At 33.1% G+C, this 22,443-nt stretch overlaps 1 protein-coding gene across 1 annotated transcript in view; it reads left to right on the forward strand.

Moving 5' to 3' along the window:
• The first annotated feature begins 1,337 nt into the window (after positions 1 to 1,337).
• LOC139503703 (dual specificity calcium/calmodulin-dependent 3',5'-cyclic nucleotide phosphodiesterase 1A-like) overlaps positions 1,338 to 22,443 on the forward strand; it is a 133,301-nt gene continuing 112,195 nt past the window's right edge. Inside the window, exons 1-2 of the mRNA XM_071293552.1 lie at positions 1,338 to 1,567; positions 3,151 to 4,069. Of these exons, the coding sequence (XP_071149653.1) occupies positions 3,835 to 4,069 (235 nt within the window). The 5' untranslated portion in view covers positions 1,338 to 1,567; positions 3,151 to 3,834. The remainder of the gene's footprint in view (positions 1,568 to 3,150; positions 4,070 to 22,443) is intronic.

Genomic DNA, 22,443 nt, shown 5'->3' on the forward strand with positions numbered 1-22,443 from the left:
GATTTAAAGAAAAAAAAAAATCAAAAAAAAATCCCAGACATATGAAATTAAGACAAACTGAGATAATTGCTTTTAGAGATGCTTTTAAAAAAAAAATCTTTTTATACCAAGATAACTATATTATTTCCATAATGATATCAGTATATCACATTTATTTTTCTCAGGAGATTTTGTGAAAGCAAACTATGAAATTTTAATGGGGTTGATATCGTTGTTCTGCCTTATATGGGTATCGGTTAATAATTCACAAGAATTTCAATAACATTTTTGAAAATTTAACCGAAATCAATAAATGTATATATTAAAACTCACCTTTATTCAATATACATTTAAAAATCTAATGAATTTTGAAAAATTGAAATCTCTTTTTCGTCCCTTCAACAAAAGGCTGCTTGACTGTTTAGTGTTCATGTAATCTTATCCTCCTATCAGTAAAAGAAGTTAAAGCATATTAAAAAGCCCTCTTGAATTGTCGTAAACAATTTCTTTATTAAAATGGACAAAAGTGAGGTTTGGAAATGACTTGTTAAAATCATCATTTTGCTTTTATGTTATTCATATCTTGTTTACATTTAACAAAAGTTCTTTTTCACTTTATTTCATAATAGTTAAGTAATAGACATTAACTTACTTTAATAAAGTTTCTTTTATTGGAATTGGTAAATGACATATACTAATCAACAGAAAGTGTGTCACAAGTTCAGGCTTTAGGTAATAAATTTCAAGCATTTAAATATTAGATCAGTCAAGCCTCTAGTAAATTATTCACCAAGGGCAGTAATTTATTTTTCATTACTTAAAACTCACTATATGGCCAGGTTTTTGACCAAAAAAATCTTTAAAAATATGAGGTATCATAATCCTTAATATTTACAATAGAGTTAAACTAGGTTTTTTGAGCACTGAACCCTTTCTGATGCATTGTTTTCTTGCAACTGGCCTTCAGTGTATTCACATTAATATTTTCTCCAATATAAAAAAAAGGGGGGAGGGTAATATAATTTTCCAATGAGTATTATAAAATTACTTTCCAAAGTTTGATATGGCTATAGTCTTAGGGTGTTCAGAGAGCATTATAATTAAACCACCCTAATTAAAGCCTCCCCTTAAACTTAACAAAGAATTTTCTAAAAACTTTTTCAATGGAAAAAAGTTGAGAGATGCATGTTTTTTTCATCATGTTCAGTATATATTTTTTTGATGAAATAGATTTTATCTTTCAATCTTTATGTAACATAGGATTTTCATACAATTTATTAAATGAATGAAATTTTATCAATTATGAAAACAATCTTATAACAGTTTCATATATATACATCTGCAAACTTCATAGGGATAGTAACGATGGCTAATAATTATATACTATAGCTATCTTTTGATGATTAAACAAGAAACACTCTAAATTCAGAATCAAGTTAATGATTTGAGTCTGTGTATAAGTGAACCAAAACACTAACTAGTAAAGAGTGGAAGATATTCAAACGTGTGGGATCTAAATAGATATAGTAATTTAGTTTACGTACACATTATCGTACAATTTTATTTGGAAGTATAATTTTCTGCTTTGGTAAGTTAGTTTTGTGCAATTTTTGACGAATTTGTTATTGGAGAAACACTGAATTATTTCAAAACCATTTCATGTTTGAATTAAAAGAAGTAAAAGTTTCAATGAGACAGAAAATTTAAAAGTTCTTTTTTTTTTCCTTTTTTATGATCTGATATCCTCATTATGCTATACAAATTAAGGGGAGATATATTAAAGAAATTAAAAGGTCCAAAAGGGGACATAACATTAAGTAAAATGTATTTTTATCTAGGCTTAGGATTAAAAGTTTACTTGGTGAAATAATATTTAAAAAAGTCAAATTCTGATATAGTTTAATTAAAAATGAGAAACAGGATATTTTTCAGACAGAAAATAACTCAAACTTTTTTTAATCCTTGATATTTAAATATTTACTCTCAGCAGAAGATACCTTATCTATAAATAGATTACAATCTCATCACTCCATAAACTAAATAGAAGTTATACCAAACTGATGAAAGTCAAATTGGTTTCAGATAGAAATTGTTTATATTCCTAGTTTCCTGCTCAAAGGGAAATATCATGTAAACTGCCAACAATCAAAAATTATAAACGAAAATCATCTTTAATTGATCTGTCATTAATTTCATATGTGTGGTCCAATAATTGGATAAAAATGTTACATTTCCGAGAACTTTTGGTGCAGAAAGGTTAATTTCATTTTAAAATTGATTACGATTAATTTTGTATATGTGATTTGGATTAATGAACTGATTAAACGATTAGCATTGGGCTTTTAATCATCCATTTGAAGTTTAGGACTGGAAGAAATTTTAATGCAACGTTGTTTTAACATTTTACTTCTGGGAAGGCTACATTCTTTCTTTCCATGAAAATTGATCAAGATCAATAATGAAAGATTTAAATGTTATTAAATCAATTAATTTGCAACTTGGAAATTGCTTTTGTTTGAAAAATATTTTAAAGATCGAAAATTATTACGCTCACATGCAAAAAGGATTTGTAATAAGCAGATTTTTTAATTGTAAGCTCTATATTCATTGAAAAAATTGTGAGCAATAATTAATTAGTTGGTTTTATCAATAAACCGTTTGGAATTTTTGGAAAAAAATAACTTCTCTTTGGAAAATATTTTAAAGATCAGAAATTGTTACGCTCACATGCAATAGAGATTTGTAATAAGCAAATCCATTGAAAATAATGTGCAATTATTAATTAGTTGGTTTTCATCAATAAACTGTTTGGAATTTTTGGAATAAAAATAAATATTGGTTTAGATATAGGCACCCATAGAGAAACAAACAGTTTATTTAGAATCATTCTAGTGTCAACAATCAACTGGGATAAATTTAATTGAATTCCCTCATGGAGTTAGTGATTATAAACCAATAATGATATTAAAGGTCAAATAAAATGTTTAAAAAATCGTGATTAATTAACGATAACTCATCATAGCTTCTTAATTAATCGTTAAATCAACAAATTAATTACTAGTGATAATTTTTCCGTGATGTAGTTGTCTAATTTAAAAAGGTCTTAATTAGTAGATTAAACGTTAAAAAAATTGTATTGAATCCACATTTATTAACTGTTTTGAATTCCAGGATATTTATAGTCTCGGTATGGAAAAATAATAATTCCGTAATCAAAACGACTTGGATAACAAATTTGACTTTTTTAAACCAGAAGGAATCCCAATAAAGTGACAATTAGAGGAATATTAACATGATCAAATCTTCAGATGACAGGAAAAAGTTGATCTGGTACAATAGCCGCAAATATCATTGATCCGAAGAAGAACATTCCTTAATGCTGTGTTGTCTAATTTCTTGTTGATTCTATGTTTACAATTGTAAGACATTGGATAATACGATACTAGATTGGGAACGTTACGATTTATCATAATAGAAGCTACCATTAATAATGTCGTGGAATATTGTATTTATGGGGGGCACCTAATTGTTCCAATAGAGTTGGTTTTCATTTGGAATTGGCGGAAGGAAATCTCGACCACATATGCCGTCTGCTAGCGAGGTATGTGTTTATAGGAATGCATAATTGTAACATCATAGACAATTTAATTTGGAATTGTAACAGCCAGTACTTACAGTTCTCAGAACACGACATGTAGTGCTACATTGCCAAAATTTCTGTATGTAAAATATATAAAAAAAGTGTTCACTGCTAATTGTGCTACGGGATATAAATTACTAATAGTTTAGATGTTGTGTTTGTTAGACGATTCTGGTTTTGAATCGTCTTCTATTCAATAATTTCTACCAATTCGTATGACACTGGATTTTAAACAGACAGGCCTCGCGTCCAGTGACACTGGGACACCTAAGACTGGTCCCAGTGGTCTTAACTTATCACTCATTCAGCATGGGAACCCGTACAGGCGATGTCAGACGGACTCTAGCATGGATTTAACTAAATTAAAACCTGCGCCAGACCGGCCGCGACTTTTTATGTCCAAATCTGGCAAGGTTGTGATAGTATTCCCTAATGGAGAAATTGTTGAAGGTAAGTCCAAGAAAAACAATTCTAGAGGTGAAAGAGATAGAGGGAAAAAGGCGGGGGGGGGTATGAAAATTATTTAAGACCCTAAAGTAGGATAACTCTATGTTGTAAAATATGAACTGAAGGTGTATGTGAGTTAGACCTCATGTATTCTTCACGAACCTAAATTTTTAGGCCTTGCTTGTAATATGTCAAAGTTTTAGACCTCAAATATTGGTCAAATGTTTAGTCCTCATGTATTAGTAATGATTTCAGACCTTAAGTGTTGGGTCAATATTTGAGACCTCAGGTCTATTGGAAAAGATTTAAGACCTCAGATATTTAGTGAAGATTTTAGTCCTAAAGTTTAAGGTCTTAAATTTAGACTCAAATTAAAATCAAGACTTTAGATCTCATGTATATTTCAATATATTAGACCTCATAATATTTGTGCAGATTGGAGACCTTATTAGTATATGTTGTGATTTTAGACCTATTATAGGTCATAATTATAGACCAAAGTATAGAATTTAGTTTTAGACCTAAAGTAGTCATGGTTTTAGACTTGCAGTATAAGTCATGATTTTAGACTTAAAGTATAGGTCAAAATTTAGACCTTAAATGTAGCATTTGATTTTAGACATAGAGCTGAAGTCCAAATTTGAACCAAAAGCATGGGTCAAGAATTTAATAATATTTCTAATAGTATTATAATATTTTGTGAATTTAGACCTAAAGTATAGGTCATTTTTTTTACATTTTGGACCTAAAGTTTAGGTCAAGATATTATGTTGTGATTTTAGACCTATTATAGGTCATAATTATAGACCAAAGTATAGAATTTAGTTTTAGACCTAAAGTATGTCATGGTTTTAGACTCGCAGTATAATTAAGTCATGATTTTAGACTTAAAGTATAGGTCAAAATTTAGACCTTAAATAATGTAGCATTTGATTTTAGACATAGAGCTGAAGTCCAAATTTGAACCAAAAGCATGGGTCAAGAATTTAGAGCAAAGTATTATAATATTTCGTGAATTTAGACCTAAAGTATAGGTCAACATTTTGGACCTAAAGTTTAGGTCAAGATATTAGACCTTAACGTAAAGGTCATGGTTTTAGACCTTAAGTATACTCACGGGTCATGACATGAGACCTTAAATATATTAAGTCAGGGTTTAAGTCCCCAGTGTAATGGTCATAGTTTTAGACTTAAAAGTAAAGGTCTAGGTTGTTAACGTAAAAAAAAAGTATAGGTCATGACTTTAAACATAAAAAATAAAATAGGTTGAATAAGGTTTCCCAATCTAAGTTTTCGTTCTATTGAAAAGAATTCTTTATAACTGTTTCTGATTGATGTAAAATTCCTGTATGTAACTTTCAAACAAAGAATTTTTACTGACCCCTCCCCCTTCCACCCTCCACCCCCCAAAAAAAATAATCCAGGAGCAGCCTCCTTTAACATAAATCCTTGTGATCAGTGCCAGCCTTAAATTTAAAGAAAGAATGATATTGATTTTTGAGAATGTAAACAAATTATAATGAATTGAGTTGATTAGTATGTACCTTAATTAGAGGAAAAATATAGAGATAATTTAAAAGACCTTCATTGAGTCTTGATTAAAAATGGTTCTGTTTATCTCTTCACTAAATCTACAATTATTTTTAGGACTTTGTTTTTTACTGTAGAACATCTGTGCAAGAAATACTGAGGCTTCATAATATTTTATGGCTACGGATTTTATTAAAAAATGAAAGGAAACATTTCATTTTTTAATTGATGGTTTAAATTCGGCATGCAATCATTCAAAAATACGTTGTTATAATGTCTTAATATTAGCACCCAAAAAAAAAAATCCCTTCTAGTGTACCCAGGCTTTTTATGTTTGGTATTTAGGACTACAATCAGATTTATTTGTTAAAAAAAATATAACAACATATATCAATAGAGATCAATAGATTTACATGTAGGAGACTAAACGTGGACTAGCACACTCTGTTTTGGTCCATGTAAGAGACTAAACATGGACTAGCACACTGCGTTTTGGTCTCTTTCAAAAATGTTTTAGGGTTTGATTGAAAAAAGTACCTTAGAACTCTTTTTTTAGCTCACCTGGCCCGAAGGGCCAAGTGAGCTTTTCTCACCACTTGGCGTCCGGCGTCCGTCGTCGTCGTCCGTTGTCGTCTGTCGTCGTCGTCGTAAACAATTTACATTTTGAACTTCTTCTAGAGAACCACTGAATGGAATGGAACCAAACATGGCATGAATGTTCCTTATGAGGTGCTGACCAAGTGTTGTTACTTTGTAGCCGATCCATCATCCAAGATGGCCGCCAGCGGGGGAATTAGTTTAACATAGGACCCTATAGAAATGCATACAAATGACTTCTTTTAGAGAACCACTGAATGGAATAAAACCAAACATAGCATGAATGTTCCTTATGAGGTGCTGACCAAGTGTTGTTACTTTGTAGCTGATCCATCATTCAAGATGGCTGCCAGTGGGGGACTTAGTTTAACATGGGACCCTATGGAAAATTTATACAAATGACTTCTTTAAGAGAACCACTGAATGGAATAAAACCAAACATAGCATGAATGTTCCTTATGGGGTGCTGACCAAGTGTTGTTACTTTGTAGACGATCCATCATCCAAGATGGCTGCCAGCGGGGGACTTAGTTTAACATAGGACCCTATGGGAAATGCATACAAATGACTTCTTCTAGAGAACCATTGAATGGAATGAAACCAAACATAGCATGAATGTTCCTTATGAGGTGCTGACCAAGTGTTGTTACTTTGTAGCCGATCCATAATCCAAGATGGCCGCAAGCGGGGGACTTAGTTTAACATAGGACCCTATGGGAAATGCATACAAATGACTTCTTCTAGAGAACCACTGAATGGAATGAAACCAAACATTGCATGAATGTTCCTTATCAGGTGCTGACCAAGTGTTGTTACTTTGTAGCCGATCCATCATCCAAGATGACCACCAGCTGGGGACTTAGTTTAACATAGGACCTTATGGGAAATGCAAAAAAATGACTTCTTCTAGAGAACCACTGAATGGAATGAAACCCAACATTGCATGAATGTTCCTTATGAGGTGCTGACCAAGTGTTGTTACTTTGTAGCCGATCCATCATCCAAGATGGCCGCCAGCTGGGGACTTAGTTTAACATAGGACCCTATGGGAAGTGCATACAAAAGTCTTCTTCTAGAGAACCATGGAATTGAATGAAATCAAACATAGCATGAATAGTCCTTTCCTTATGAGGTGCTGGCCAAGTGTTGTTACTTTGTAGCCAAATATTATATGATTTCAAAAAAACAAGTAGAGTCAGGTGAGCGATACAGGCTCTTGAGAGCCTCTAGTTTAAGGGTATAAGCTTTTGGAACATTTTTTTATTATTATTATTTTACATTTTCTTACATATGCTATCCTGGGCTAATTTTTACCCTCAAATATGGTATGGGTTTTGCTAATAATTGTTGAAGACCGTTTGGGTGACCTTTCCTTGTTTACATCTTCCTAATTCCTTTGGTATTTGGTTGGATTTATTGTTGTCTGTGTTATTGTCAATCACAACATACTGACAAGAATGCAATTTGTGTTGATTTTTTTACTGTTGCATTTCGCTGGTGTTACAAGTATTGATCTGTTAGTTTTTTTTGACAAACAATGGCTGTGTCATTGAACTCACAAAAGCCAAGGTTAACATTTCATGGGTAGTTACTGATTTGAATCTAAAATTTAATTAGTTTCTAGAATTAAGTTGTATGATCTTTGCAATTATTCATTCATATTTTGACAGATCTGGAGCTATCAGCTTTTTAAAAAGAGTTTATTTTTTTCAAGTTATGTTGAGCTGCAAAAGCAAATATTTTTTTAATTCATTTAAGTTCCAATTTTGCATTTAGATTTAAAACTAATATAAGTTGAGTCCAGATATTTTAGACTAAAGATACAGACTCCTTTTTTTCTAAACAGCTTACTTGGAAGATAATATTAGTTACATAGTGTGTTAGTGACCTAATATGATATTTACAGGGTAAGTAAATTCCATATGGGGTGAGAGCGAACCATATGGAATTTACTGACCCTGTATATATCCAAGCACACTATGTAACGAATTTATCTTACCGACTATCTTTATTTGTTGAAATTAGACTAAAGTTGTCTTATTTGATATCATAAACACATCTTCTTTTTTCTGTATTAAAGTGTTCAAGTGTTCAATTTTAAGAACCTTCTTTAATTGGTCTGCACTAAAAAAAACTAATCTAAACGATAAATATCTATTATCAACAACCTTGATATAACAATATTAAACAGAACTTTCAATACTTTTAAATAATCAAACAGTGCCTAAGTTGTAAATCCACTACTAACCCTGTATTGAAATAAGCCCCGCCCCCTACTAACCTAATATTGAATATACACGGTCTCCACGAGGTCGCTTTTAACCAATCATATTCCTAGAAATGTATAGGAGGTAAGATAAATACATATATTTTTATTGCATATATATATAGACTTTAAATTTCACACTCCAAACAATGCCTTATTCAATCTGTTTTGATTGGATTTGTGAGTCTAAACTTATAAATTTAAGCAAAAGCATTATATTTGATAATTTCAGTTTTTTTTCCTGAAACATAACATAAAAATTACGTTTCATGCAAATGGGGATCAAGAGTTTTGGAAAACGGGGATACAAAATTAGGCAATGTTTTAAGTTGGATATGTAAAGTCTAATGCATTAACCATAAATGTAGCTCCATAAAAAGGGGGTCATTCCCCTTACATATTTGCCTCCGACATGAGTGGATATCGTTGATTGACTGCAAGGTAGTTGTTGTTGATATGCTGGTTTAAGTTCTATTGTTTTTTACCAATGGTCTCTCTACCCCAACATAAATATCAAGGTTAGAATCAAGCCTAAATATCAACTAAGCCGAATCATTAACAAAAGCAACTCTCTAGATAATTTATGTGAACTGAACATAACCAGTGGACTTACCAATATCAAAGCTCTAACTTTACAACCTATCCAGGTTAAATAATTATCCGAAATAAAGCCTGCCCTAAAAGAACACAGACTATGAAAAAGAAGATGGTAGATCTCAAGACACTTCTTTCATGAACCTCCAATCGTAGCTTGTTAAACATCTAAGCAATGTCCCCCTTTTTTCATCTTCTTGTTGTGCAACCCCTACTAAATTTTATCTTATGTTATGCTTCTCAAACTTTTAAAGCTTTCCTGTCTTATCTTTTATTTTTTCCAGTGTCTTTCTTTCAATATCAACGTTGGCTTTTATCTTAAAAAACAACCCTGTGCCATTCATGAAATGTTCTCCTTTTCTTTTGCTAATTGCCTCCTGAAAAGCTTATCTTGTGCTCTGCCAACATAAAACATTAAACATTTAACCCTTTCCACTAATTGTCTATGTCTCTCTTTTAATATCATCTTTGAATTGTTTTTTTTTTAAAGCAATGGCTTGTTCATAAAGCAAAACCAACCCCTGTTATTTCTTGATTGCATACCCTCCCCCTTTTTTTCTGTCATTTCTATTGCTTTGCTGTTCAAAGAGAAAGTCATCTTCTGCTATATAAACAATTTTAATGAAGTAACTACAAGATCTGGTGTACTTGATTGGCAAATTATTGAAGCAAACCCTGCCCCTTTCATTTCTCATTGCATACCCTCCCCCTTTTTTCTATCTTTTCTCTTGCTTACTATTCAAACAGAAAGGCATCTTCTGTTATATAAACAATTTTAAGTTAGTAACTACAAGATCTGGTGTACTTGACTGACAAGTTATTGAAGCAAACCCTACCCCTCTTATTTCTTCTTGCATACCCTCCCCCTTTTTTCCCTCTTTTTTCTTGCTTTGCCATTCAAACAGAGAGGAATCTTCTGCTATATATACAATTTTAATGAAGTAACTACAAGATCTGGTGTACTTGATTGACAAGTTATTGAAGCAAACCCTGCCCCTATCATTTCTCCTTGCATACCCTCCCCCTTTTTTCTATCTTTTCTCTTGCTTTGCCATTCAAACAGAGGCATCTTCTACTATATAAACAATTTTAATGGATTAACTACAAGATATGGTTTACTTGATTGACAAGCTATAGAAGCAAACCCTGCCCCTATCATTTCTCCTTGCATACCCTCCCCCTCTTTTTTTGTCTTTTCTCTTGCTTTGCCACTCAACAGAAAGTTGTCTTCTGCTATGTAGACAATTTTAAAGAAGTAACTACAAGATTTGGTGTACTTGATTTCAAACCCTCCCCCCTTTCTTTGCCATTTCTCTTGCTTTGTCATTCAAAGGGAAAGTCATCTTCTGCTAAATACAATTTTAATGGAATATTTTAGAAGATTGGCTCTTTTCTTGAAAAGCAATGGCTTGGGTTTTTTTTAAGCAAACCCTTACCCCTGTCATTTCTTGTTTCATACCCTCCCCCTTTTTTCTGTCTTTTCTCTTGCTTTGCCATTCAAAGAGAAAGACGTCTTCTGCTATACAAACAATTTTAATGAAGTAACTACAAGATCTGGTGTACTTGATTGACAAGTTATTGATTTTGATGAGCTCTATGTTGTTGTGTGTTAAAGAGAAACTGACGAGTTTTTGTCATCAATTTCAACAGCTGCTTAGCACACACTGTATAGGATTGGCTTTACAATGCTCGCCTTTTATAGTCCTTTATCCACCTACAATGTCTTTTAAAAATGTTATTATATCGAAAATTATATATTTTTTCTATTGATCGTTTGTTTAGGTTGATAAAACATGTTTTTTTTGTTGCATCTTATTTCTTGCGTCTAAGAAATCTATAAAAGTACATTTGATTAAAAATGCCTATGGTATTACATACAGTAAAACAAGATTATTCAGGTAAACACTATTAGTAAATTACTGTGATTCTGTGAAAATTGCTTATAATTTGCTAGGTGTATAGGGGGGGAGGGGATATTGATTAGATTGACCATATCATGTCTATTATGTCTGACAATCTGGGTCAAAGGGGGAGTGTTCTTGATTTAAGTGATAATCATTTCTGTTATAAGTATACAGATAAATTTTCCGTAGCTAATATTCCATGCATGTAAATGGACAAGAACATAATCAATTAATACAAGATGTAGATCCTGTAACACCATTGGGGTCAACCAGGATATGAAGGGTGAGGAATTTGGAATGCCACTGCAACTAATGGTATATAAGTTTTATAAGGGACATGAATTGTAATTGGAACCCTTAAAGAGTTGTTGCAATGGTTCTTTAAGTGCATGGGTTTGGTACCAGGAGCTCTCTCTTCATTCTTTATTGTAGATTTGATGTTTCCATTCTGCCCGGTAATGGTTGCAAACTTATAATACAACCCTCAGACGGCCCACTTTAAAAAGTGTTGCTCACAGGTGGGAAGTAATGGTTGCAAACCTATACATCCCTCAGACGGCCCACTTTAGAGAGTGTTGCTCACAGGTGGGAAGAAAACAAAGGGATGACCTGATATTTCTATACCCAAGTCAAACCTTGGGGTTTAAAAGAAATAGGCATGTGTTTTATAATGAAAAAGGGCTCTCTGAAATTTCATATTGAAAGGTTTGTTACATATGTGTCATTTTTCCCTCAATGCAGGTAGTTCATTACTTTTCCTTAGCACATGTGTGATAACCTTTTAACAAGGTTTGTGTTGCTCAGTCTTTAGTTTTCTATGTTGTGTTTTCACAGTGTTGTTTGTGTTTTAGTTGTTTTTATTTTGTAGTTTGTTGTCGGCTTATGAGTTTAAATATCCATGATGTTCCTCAGGCGCGGATCCAGAGGGGGGGTTCCGGGGGTTGGAACCCCCCTTTTTTTTGGACGATCAATGTATTTGAATGGGAACATGTGATTGGAACCCCCCCTTTGTCCTGGGTTAGGAACCCCCCTTTTTAAAATGGCTGGATCCGCCCCTGTACCTGGAGGTGGATTTAGAGGGGGGCCCCACTTTTCTGGGGAAAATTTGGTTGATTATATAGGGAATCAATGAAGCCTGACCGGAGTAGGTCCCCTCTTAGGCAGTCAGTGGACCCCACTTATGAAAATGTTCTGAATCCACTGCTGGTACTTTCCTCCCTTTCACTTTTGAAGGTATGAACCATTCTTTTTCTATTTATAGCATTGACACTAACAAGCTTTTATGAGCATCTTGTCATACATACATTAAAGATTTGTTAATAAACGAGAGAAAGTAGTAAAAAATGATAGAAATAACATAATCTATTAGATGTTTTAAGTATCAAAACTAAAGGTTCTGATGATGAAACCATTTGTTGGTAAATTAGAATGTCTTAAGTTAATTGAGTAATCGCCAAAATTATTGGAAAAATCATATACATCATGATTATGTGAGTTACTTTGCATTATGGTTCTGTTCTGTATTACCTGGCAAAAATGATGTATTTAGGCTTTAAGTATTTCCGCTGTTTAATAATTATTTGAAACAGAAATCAATCTATACTGGCATACTGTAAAAAAGGAACACATATTTGAACTGATACTGATATTATTTCCATTTCTCCGGTCCAAGAAATTTCTGCCATCTTTTACTCTATTCTGTTTAAATTGCAGATTTTAAAAGTTTATGATACTATCTATGCATTTATCATTTTTATCATCAGTTGTTTTTAGTCTGCAATTGATGTCTTCTGCATAATATCAGACTGAAAGTCTGATGCACAAAAATAATTAATGTTTAAAATATAGACCTGTTCTGTTCACCTTTCTTCTTTTGAGATGATGCACCTTTTTAAACTGCAAACTAACTTTTTAGTACTTTCATGCCGACTTGGTTGCGAATTATTTGCATCTTTGAATATAACTTTCTTGAAGTTTTCATAATGAACGTAATTATTTGTTCACATTTTACCAGCATGTCTTTAACCCCAGAATATTATTTTATTGCCTTTTTTTCTAGTTTATGTATTCTTTAAAAAAAAAAAGGGGGGGATTATGTATTCTTTAAAAAAAAAAGGGGGGGGATTCAGTTTATTAATATTTATGATGTTTTATTTTCACGTTGTTAAAGTAATGTTAAAATGCTTTTGAAATTAATTTGACTGAATCTTAACTATAGATGCTGCCTTTAACAGATGGAAAAAACTTTAGGTACAATTGGGGATTATGCATATTCATTGTGGTCTTGAATAAGCAGATGAATATTTTCAACTGGACATTTTCATTTGGTCATTCATTTAAAAAAAAGGGGGGGGGGGGTAATTTATCTTACGTCTTTTATACTTTGAATTTATTTATAATTGTTCCTTTGCTTCAAAATTTTGATTTTTTTTTTTTGGAAGAAAGGGTCATTTTCTATAATTATGTAAGTGTAAAACATATCTTCTTACATTAAAATTATTTGTAACAATAAAAATTACAAACATAAATAATGTTTAACGGAAAATCAAAATGCTAAGACATGAAAAGGAAGTAGAGAAAATAAAGAAAAACATCCTTTTGGAATTTTTATTATAAGATTGTCATGCAGTCATGAAATTTTTATAGATTGTCATGCAGTCAAAAGATTTTTAAAGATTGTCATGCAGTCCTGAGATTTTTAAAGATTTTCATGCAGTCATAAGATTTTTATAGATTGTCATGCGGTCACAGACATAATACCATACCTCGGTCATTGATACCTCATTTGTCGGTAGCATGATTTGTTACGATGTTCATCTAGCTTGTTTTGCATGTAAAAAGAGATTGTTTAACAAGGAAATAAGAAGTATTGGATTCTTGGGAGTTAAAAATAAATGTATGCCCTTAATTTCCCCAAGTTAATAGCATAAGCCTATAAAAAGCCTGTATCACCAGTTCGATCTATCAGCCTATTTGCATAAACATTAGTTTTATAGTCGGCAGCAAAGACGTATATTACTATCGTAGACGGAATACTGGTATCCTTCTTCGGGTCTATTACCGTATATTTTTTCTTGTTTATGCTTTAAAAAATTATGGCCAGGTCAAGGCCCCAATATGTCACATCCTGGCTAAAAGCAATGATCAGAAATACAAAAATTTAGAGATAAGTAGAATAGTCTTTTAATTGCTTTTTATTTAGTGTCACTTTTTTACCTTTTTTCAATCCATCTTTTTTTATCTTCTGAATTCCTTCTATTCAGTCTTCAAAATGATTTGTTTTCGATTCCTGAAAGAAAGAAAAAAAGTAGGTCATTTAGAAATCATTAAAGTCCAATGCTCATTAATCATTTTGATTTTTTTTTTCGATTTGTGAATTATTTTCCATGTTCTGAATACAGAGGTTTTATTTCATTTCAAGCTCATTAATTTTCTCTGTATCAAAGAAAACGAATAGTTTATACTGCAAAATAATGCGTGGATAAACCATGCTAGCTTCGTATGATCTTGTATCATTTGTTTCATCAGTTAGTTGTCGTTTTTTTTGTCGTTTGACATTTACGATATCCAAGAATCATAATTTCAGTCATTCAAAAAATCCATCAAGGTAATGTATAAGATTAGGTCTAGTAACATACTACAGCATAATGGTAGTGCATTGTGGGATAAATTTGCACATAATGACTGACTTGTTTCATTCAGAGTGTTAATTACCGACTCACTGTTTTGTTGTTAACGCTTCAGTTAATTAAAAAGAAAACTATTATTTGATTTGCAAGATAATAATAGGTTTTGTAATTAAAATTCAATGGTATGTATTTACAGTGGAATCTGAATAATTGCAATCTTACTAAAAGAGAACATCAGAATTAATATTGAAACCTTTTAATGGATCATAAAAAGTGAGACATGATTTTAACACATAGATGAATGGATATTTAGGATAAAATTAAAGGCTACTAGAATTTATTCAAAACAAACAATCACCTTATCTCTCCCACCCTCTTTTTTTCAAAAAAAAAAAAAGATGGTACAGCTAGGAGAGTCATCGTGTGATATGTGGTCATCAACTGGAAATGAAATGAAAAAAATGAAATTATAAGCAAGCTTCAAGTACATTGGCATAATTATGATCACTCTGATGTAAGAATTTATCTTATCTGGTCATGGTTAATTAGAATCTGCCAAAGACTGCATGGGTTGTAAAGATACACTGATCAGTTAATTAGTGACTGCTAAATCTTTGTTCACATTTTTCTGGAACACCATCTTTTAGAATTTCTGCTTTCCCTTGTAACTAACTTTAATGCAGGAGACTTCAACCAGTGGTGGATCCATAAATTAAAAGGGGGTGGGTAGCAATGATGGCTTATAAGCCAGGGAGCCAGCACCAGTCATGCTTCAGTGATTCCCTAAATCCCTAAATAATCAACCAAATATTTAAAAAAAAAAAGCCCCCTCCCCCTTTTTTTACCTCAATTTGCCTCTGAGTGTCATTGGTTGTTGTTTATTGTTTTGTACATGCCATTCAAGTATACTGGTTTGAATTATTTTATATTTATTATTTCAGGGTCATATCTTGCTATAAAATGGGCTACAGATTTTGTTCATTGTTGAAGGCAACCTGAACTTCTACATAATTTGGTCTTTGGAAGAGAGTTGTTTCCTTGGCATAAATTCATACCTGACATCTTCCTATTTTTATATAGGAATTTGCTTGTTAATTAAAGCACCCAACAATCAATCATGTAAATAAACATTGATAAAAGACAATAATTACTATACATCTGCCTCCCTGCCAATATAAATGTATAATACCAATTACATATTGAACAACACATGTTTCCTCAACTAATCCTTAATCAACTATTTTCAAGACCAAAAGTTTATGAAGCAATATACATAAAAGAGGGTCTAAATAAGGAGATTTCATTTCTGTATTTTTTTCAAATTTCTATGTCATAAATTTCTCTTTCTTTATTCTTTTGCTTGATAATTACCATTCTTTATTTTTAAGCACCCGTATTATTGCCTTTATAATGTATATTTTTGGCCCATTTTCTGTATAATTTTCTTAGGTTTCCATGTGTTCGCCCACTCAATCCATACTGTTAAAAAAAGTCCGATGAGTTTGAAAACCATTTGGGGTCATTTAAGCAGAATGGTCAATTACTTCTTAGGTGAATTTTGTACCTTTAATTTGGCATCAGTTGTAACTTTGGAGTCTTGTCACGCTCAGTTTAAACCTTAGTACCCTATGCTATTATCTATCCATACCTTATTTTTTATGGCCCATTTTTTCTATTTTTTATTTTTTGGCTTATGATTCTCAGTATTCTTAAGCTACCCAAATTTAGATCCTTATAGATAAAAAAAATATAGGAACTTGAAAACCATAAGGGTCTATTATAAGGTATACAGAACAGTCATACTTTTTGGGGTCAGTATCTGCTTACCCTTCCTAAGCACCTGCAATCAACCCAGTTTTTAATGGGGTTCATTTTGCTTATGTCTTTAGTTTTCTATGTTTTCCCAAGAGAAAATAAATCTGGAATTCCACTGGAATCCCGGCTGGAATTTTGATGGGATTCCAAGTGGGATCCCACCTAATTCCACCGGGATAAAATTTCGGGAATCCCGCCAAAAGTCCGGGATTCCCGAAATTTTATCCCGGTGGAATTAGGTGGGATCCCACTGGGATATTGTGGGATATTGATTGGGATCCCACTGGGATAAAATTTCGGGATTCCCGCTAAATAAGCGGGATCCCGATGTAAATGTATTGGGATAAATTTCGGGATTCCCGTAAAAGAAGCGGGATCCCGATGTAAATCCCAGTGGAAATATACTGGGATTCCCGGAAAAAAAAGCGGGATCCCAAAAATAAATACCAGCAGGATATACATGCACCAATTCAAATTGCACTGCCACTGGGAATCCTGGGTTATTTATGCAAAAGGATACATGTCATGTTTTCCTTTCTGTTAATCAATTTGCTGTCTCTGTACTTCCAACTAGAATTGCTGAGTAAATTATGGTAACTGGAATATCTGCATGCAATCTGTTTCGTTGGAAGCTCCATTTAAAAAGATCAGTATATCCCCTAAAAGTATAAAAAAAATCCACAAAGAATCATTTGTTCAATACGTTTTGAAGCAACAAATTCAATAGAAATATGATTGCATGTTTAATGTTTATAGAATACAGTAGATTGGAAGCTAGTCCAAATAATTATGAAGTCTTGGAAGGTTATTTTAATTTTTTGGCAAATTAATTACCTTCCCCCTTTTTTATCCCCTGACGATAAATAACTATAGCGACTTATTATTTTCACCAAATAAACATACACACAACTGAATTAAATTTTGACATACCTACTATTTATGCCTGTTATGTGACAAGTTAACAAGTTTATTCATTGTATATGTTAAAATAATAAAAATAAATATATTTTCAGTTTATGCTTTCAGACTTTCTGATGTTGATTTGCTCAGATAAAAACCATACAAATCATAGTTCCTCAATAAATTATTTTTATAATCATTATATGCACATGTTCACATGTTAAATTAAATTATTAATGCACTTATCTGAAAACATCTTCATCTTCGTCCTGTCCATAATTCAGCGTAAACAAATTTTGATGACGTTTTTACCAGTACACAAACGTCGACGTGACAATCTCGCCCCAAATTATATCGGCCAAGTTGATCTGTCTCCGTAACGGTATTATAAATAAATTAAGGGTATCGCATAAAAGTATTAATTACTGGCCAGTTTTTACTAAATATAAGAAAATTATACTTTATTAATCGGCACATGGTGCATGCGGATAAGATAGTGGCCGCATTATTTAGGACAGTAGTCAGTATTTTCTAGGGTCGAACTGTCCCGCGGCAGTACAGTTGAAAACAAAGCACGTGGTTATGATTTTTTACAGTTTACATAAGTTGAGAAATCAAAGTTTTACGATGTCGATCATTATCTTATCATTGATGCCGGACGACAACTAATAGAAACGCACTGATGGGAACTTGGGGAACAACAGAAACGCCCAAGCTTTTCTGGCGAAACACTCGTTGACATTTCTCGGACGCCCTGCCATTTTTATCGCGAAAATCTCGGCATTTTTCTGACTTATTAATATCTGTCAAACTGAATATTAAGTGACACTTAAATGTGATTGGCTTCAACTGACAGCTTTGGTGTCGTACGCATTGTTAATTAACACCAATAACCTGTACTTGATGTTATTAGAGACATATAAAAATAAAATTGAAAATGGAAGTGGGGAATGTGTCTAAGAGACAACAACCCGACCACAGAAACACTTACATATTTTCAACAACATAATATATGGTTCATACAATTTCCCGTTTTAACTAGACTGGGATCCCAGCTTCAGACAGTCATCCCGATTGGGATCCCGGCTTTAAACAGTTCCGATTGGGATCCCAGCTTCAGACAGTTACCCCGATTGGGATCCCAGTGTCCGATATTTATCCCGTTTCATCTTGACTGGAATCCCGGCTTCAGACAGTTATCCCGAATGGGATCCCAGTTTCAGATATTTATCCCGAATGGGATCCCGCCTCCAGATGCTTATCCCGACAATTTCACCGGGATTGCATTGGGATCCCGATGATTCCCGTTTTCGTTTTCTCTTGGGTTGTCGTTGTCACTCTTGTGTACTATTGTTTGTCTGTTTGTCCTTTTTTTTAGCCATGGCATAAAACGTTAGTTTTGTTTTTGATCTATGAATTTGAATGTCCCTTTGGTATCTTTTGTTCCTCTTTTGTTCCTCTTTTGTTCCTCTTTTGTTAGTAGTACAATTGCAGTGTATCCTTACATGACACAAATTTGTATTACCTTTCTCATGTACACTTAAGTCAAATGCAAGAAACATTTAAGAACTTGAGAAATATCTTTCAGTTGTTTTTCTCAATGACTCTTTCTCATTGCCAGTAATCATCAAGAATTTCTACACAGCTCGTCTGAGGCATACCTGCTAATGAGGAAAATGTTATTGTGAAAACAAATGTTCTCTCTGTTTACAAAATATCATGCTGTGAAAATATGTTAAATGATATTGTTACTTAAAATAATATTTTATTCATAATCTTTCTGGATCTCTATAGTGGGAGGGGAATAAGGAAGTAGAATAGATAGGTATTGGTATACATGGCATAGCAACTGGAGGATTGATATGGATTTTGAATAAAAATAATAATTGCATGATTAGAGGATGGATGATTTTAGTGTAGATAAATGATGATTCAAATTTAAATCGCTTTAGAAAGGGATCCTTTGTTATTATAAGCTTCAAAGTTTGACTTTGAGCAAAATGAGTCATCAATACTGTGCCTCTTACATTAAAATCTGACTGGTCAATCTAACATATTAGGTGATCTGCAGTGGTATGATTACTTGCTGATATCTCAGCCAACTACTCAACCTAGACTATGATAAGGACTTGGATGTACTCAAATATAGGTTACAATAAAACTGAAATTTGTAACACCAAATGAGTGGTTTGTCTACAATTGTTAAGACTCACCAGCGGCTCTCAAATCAAACAGTTTAAAACTAAGTTTTGAAAAATTATGCTCATATGGCTAGAAAGCTAGGTTAATGGCATTTTGAGAGAGTCCCTATATGTCTGAAATCAAAGATGAACCTATTATATTCTGAGATAGTCCCAATGTAAGCTTGATTACAAAATTGATTCAATGGCATTCTGTAAGAGTCTCGGGATGTCTGATACCAAAGATGACTGAATAGCATTTTGAGATAAGTCCCTGGATGTCCAATGATATCAAAGGGGATTGAATATATAGCATTTTGAGATAGTCCCTTAATGTATGATTTCAACATTAATTCAATGGCATTCTGAGATAGTCCCTGGATGTCTGATATCATAGATAATACCATAGTATTTTGAGATAGTCCCTGGATGTCTCACTCACAGATATCAAAGATGATTGAATAGTATTTTGAGATAGTCCCTTTTGTGTCAGATATTGAAGATGATTGAATAGTATTTTGAGATAGTCCCTTTGTTGTCAGATATTGAAGATGACACGGGGATTATAAATATTTACACAAGGAAGTTATTAAAATGATCCAATATTCAATAATTCGTTAAAATATAGCGAGTTATATAATTCCCTAATCAATTAGGCTTCTATGTGATCTTTCCCTTTTTTATGCAATATGCGATCAATAGATGTAATTGCTTAACCTTTGCAAACGGAAATCCTGCCGCTGGATAATGCAGGAACTGTAGTTTGGAATTTAATTTAAATTTAAATATTTATTTTTTCATATACCATGAAAGGATGTATTATATAATCAGATTATACCAGGGTTAATCTTTTTCCGAGGAATTTTCATAAAGATACAGTTAATTAGGAAAACAGAACCAGGATGAGATATAATTGATGGATTAAAGAATTAACAAAATTAAAACAGAAATTAAAAATCTAAAAGATCCATCCAGAGATGATTTTAGTACAAAATAATTTGTCTTGTGTCAAAATGTGAGCTAACCAGTCAGCTTGCATTAGAATGTTTGCAAATACTGTAGATTCATTATCATTTGTTGGATACCAATTTTCCTTGATTTCATGGGTACAGGAGAGTCACAAATTTAAAGGTTTATCAAATTACAAATTTTCTGAAGGAAATTTCTTCAAACTTAGTTAAAACAACAAAATCACATATCCATGGAAATGCTTGTTTTCCTCAATCCACAAAAATTGGTACCCATGAAAATAAATGAATCCACAATAAAAGAGCAGTTTCCAGTAAGATTTCTCAATAATATTTGGTTTATAAATCAGTTTCCATTATCAAGTGGCTGAAATCAGCATCATGCTCTCTTGACACAGCTATGGGTCTTGATTTCCTATACCAGTTGCCCATAATTAGTGCTGTATAATTGCTAGCAATACATAGGACAAATGATGGTTTTATTTATGCGCCAGCAGAGTTGCCTGTCATTAATAAGTTAGACCTCGTATATCTTTCTATTAATTTATAAAAGAAGAAATTTTCAAGATGTATTAAGAAGTTGTCTTTATTATAGTTGCTAAGCAAACAGCCATACCATGATGCCTTTAAGTAATATAAACCTCTCCTTTCCATAAAACAATGCAGGGGCGGATGCAGGAATTTTCGAAAGGGGGGGTGCTAACCCAGGGAACCCAGGGCAAAGGGGGGGTGCAAAACATATGTCCCGATACAAATGCATTGATCGGCAAAAATAAAGGGGGGGTGCGCACCCCCGGAACCCCCCCCCCTGGATCCGCCACTGCAATGATAGCTTCTTTTCTTTTGGTTTGTAAAGTTGTACTACAATGTATGAAATTTTGTGTAAGCTTTGAGGAGACAAATACAATTTTTATCTTGTAAAATATTATTACTTCTAAATGTATGCCATTGTGTCCAAACTACTGCATGCTTATTATCCAGGCATAGCAAGCATAATGTTTTAGCTGTTGCTCAATTTCCAGGCATCTCACGCTCTAAATCTATTGTTGCTCAAATTCCTGGCATAACATGCACTGTGTTTATATTGTTCAATTTCCATAGGTGTTATATGCTTGTTCACAGTCCATTATTGCTCAGTTTCTAGTAACACCCTACTGTGTGTTCATTGTTGCTCAATTTCCTGGCATGAGGTGTTTAGTGTGTCCATCATGTTGCTCAATTTCCTGGTATGTCATGCCCTATGTCCTCTGTTGCTTAATTTTCAGCTATCTGCCCTGTGTCAATTATTGCTAATTAGAGAGCCATGGTGTAGTGGTTTAAGTGCATAGGACAACTAACACAAAGGTTCCTGGTACGATTCCCATTACGGGATGAAAATTTCAGGGACTGAATTTTCGGTTCTGAGGCCTTTGACATCATTTGCGAGTATGGTCTGTCGGAAGAGGACGATAAATAGCTGACCCATGTTAAGAGAGAGCCCTATCTTTTGCACGTAAAAGACACCCTTGCAGATTTCGAAAAAGAGCATGCTCATATGCCGCTAAAAGGCAGCATTCACACCCGCAAAGTGGAAAGGGATTAATATAAGTTACAATAACTTGTTTCCTAATCCACTATAAATAGATATGTTTAAACTAATTATTGCTCAATTTCAATTTCCAGCCATATAAATGCATTGTGTCCATTGATATTCAATGTCCAGCCATGTAGTGCCTGATGTCCAGTTAATTGTTGCTCAATTTCCAGCCATGTCATGCACTGCATCCATTATTGCTTAATTTCCAGGCATGTTATGCCCTGTGTATATTGTTTTTCAATTTTCCAAGCATTCAGGCACAACTGTTAAGACTGATTTCCTATCATGTTAAGTGAATGACCTTTTCTAGTACCAACAAGTAGATGGCAATATTGAGACGGATGGGTTTTTTCAAGACGTGTCAAGTGGTGTCCATTACATGTCAATGTGCAGCCTGATGTAGTGCCTGCAGACTGTC

The sequence above is a fragment of the Mytilus edulis genome, chromosome 14, assembly GCF_963676685.1.
Source record: "Mytilus edulis chromosome 14, xbMytEdul2.2, whole genome shotgun sequence".
Lineage (NCBI taxonomy): Eukaryota > Metazoa > Mollusca > Bivalvia > Mytilida > Mytilidae > Mytilus > Mytilus edulis.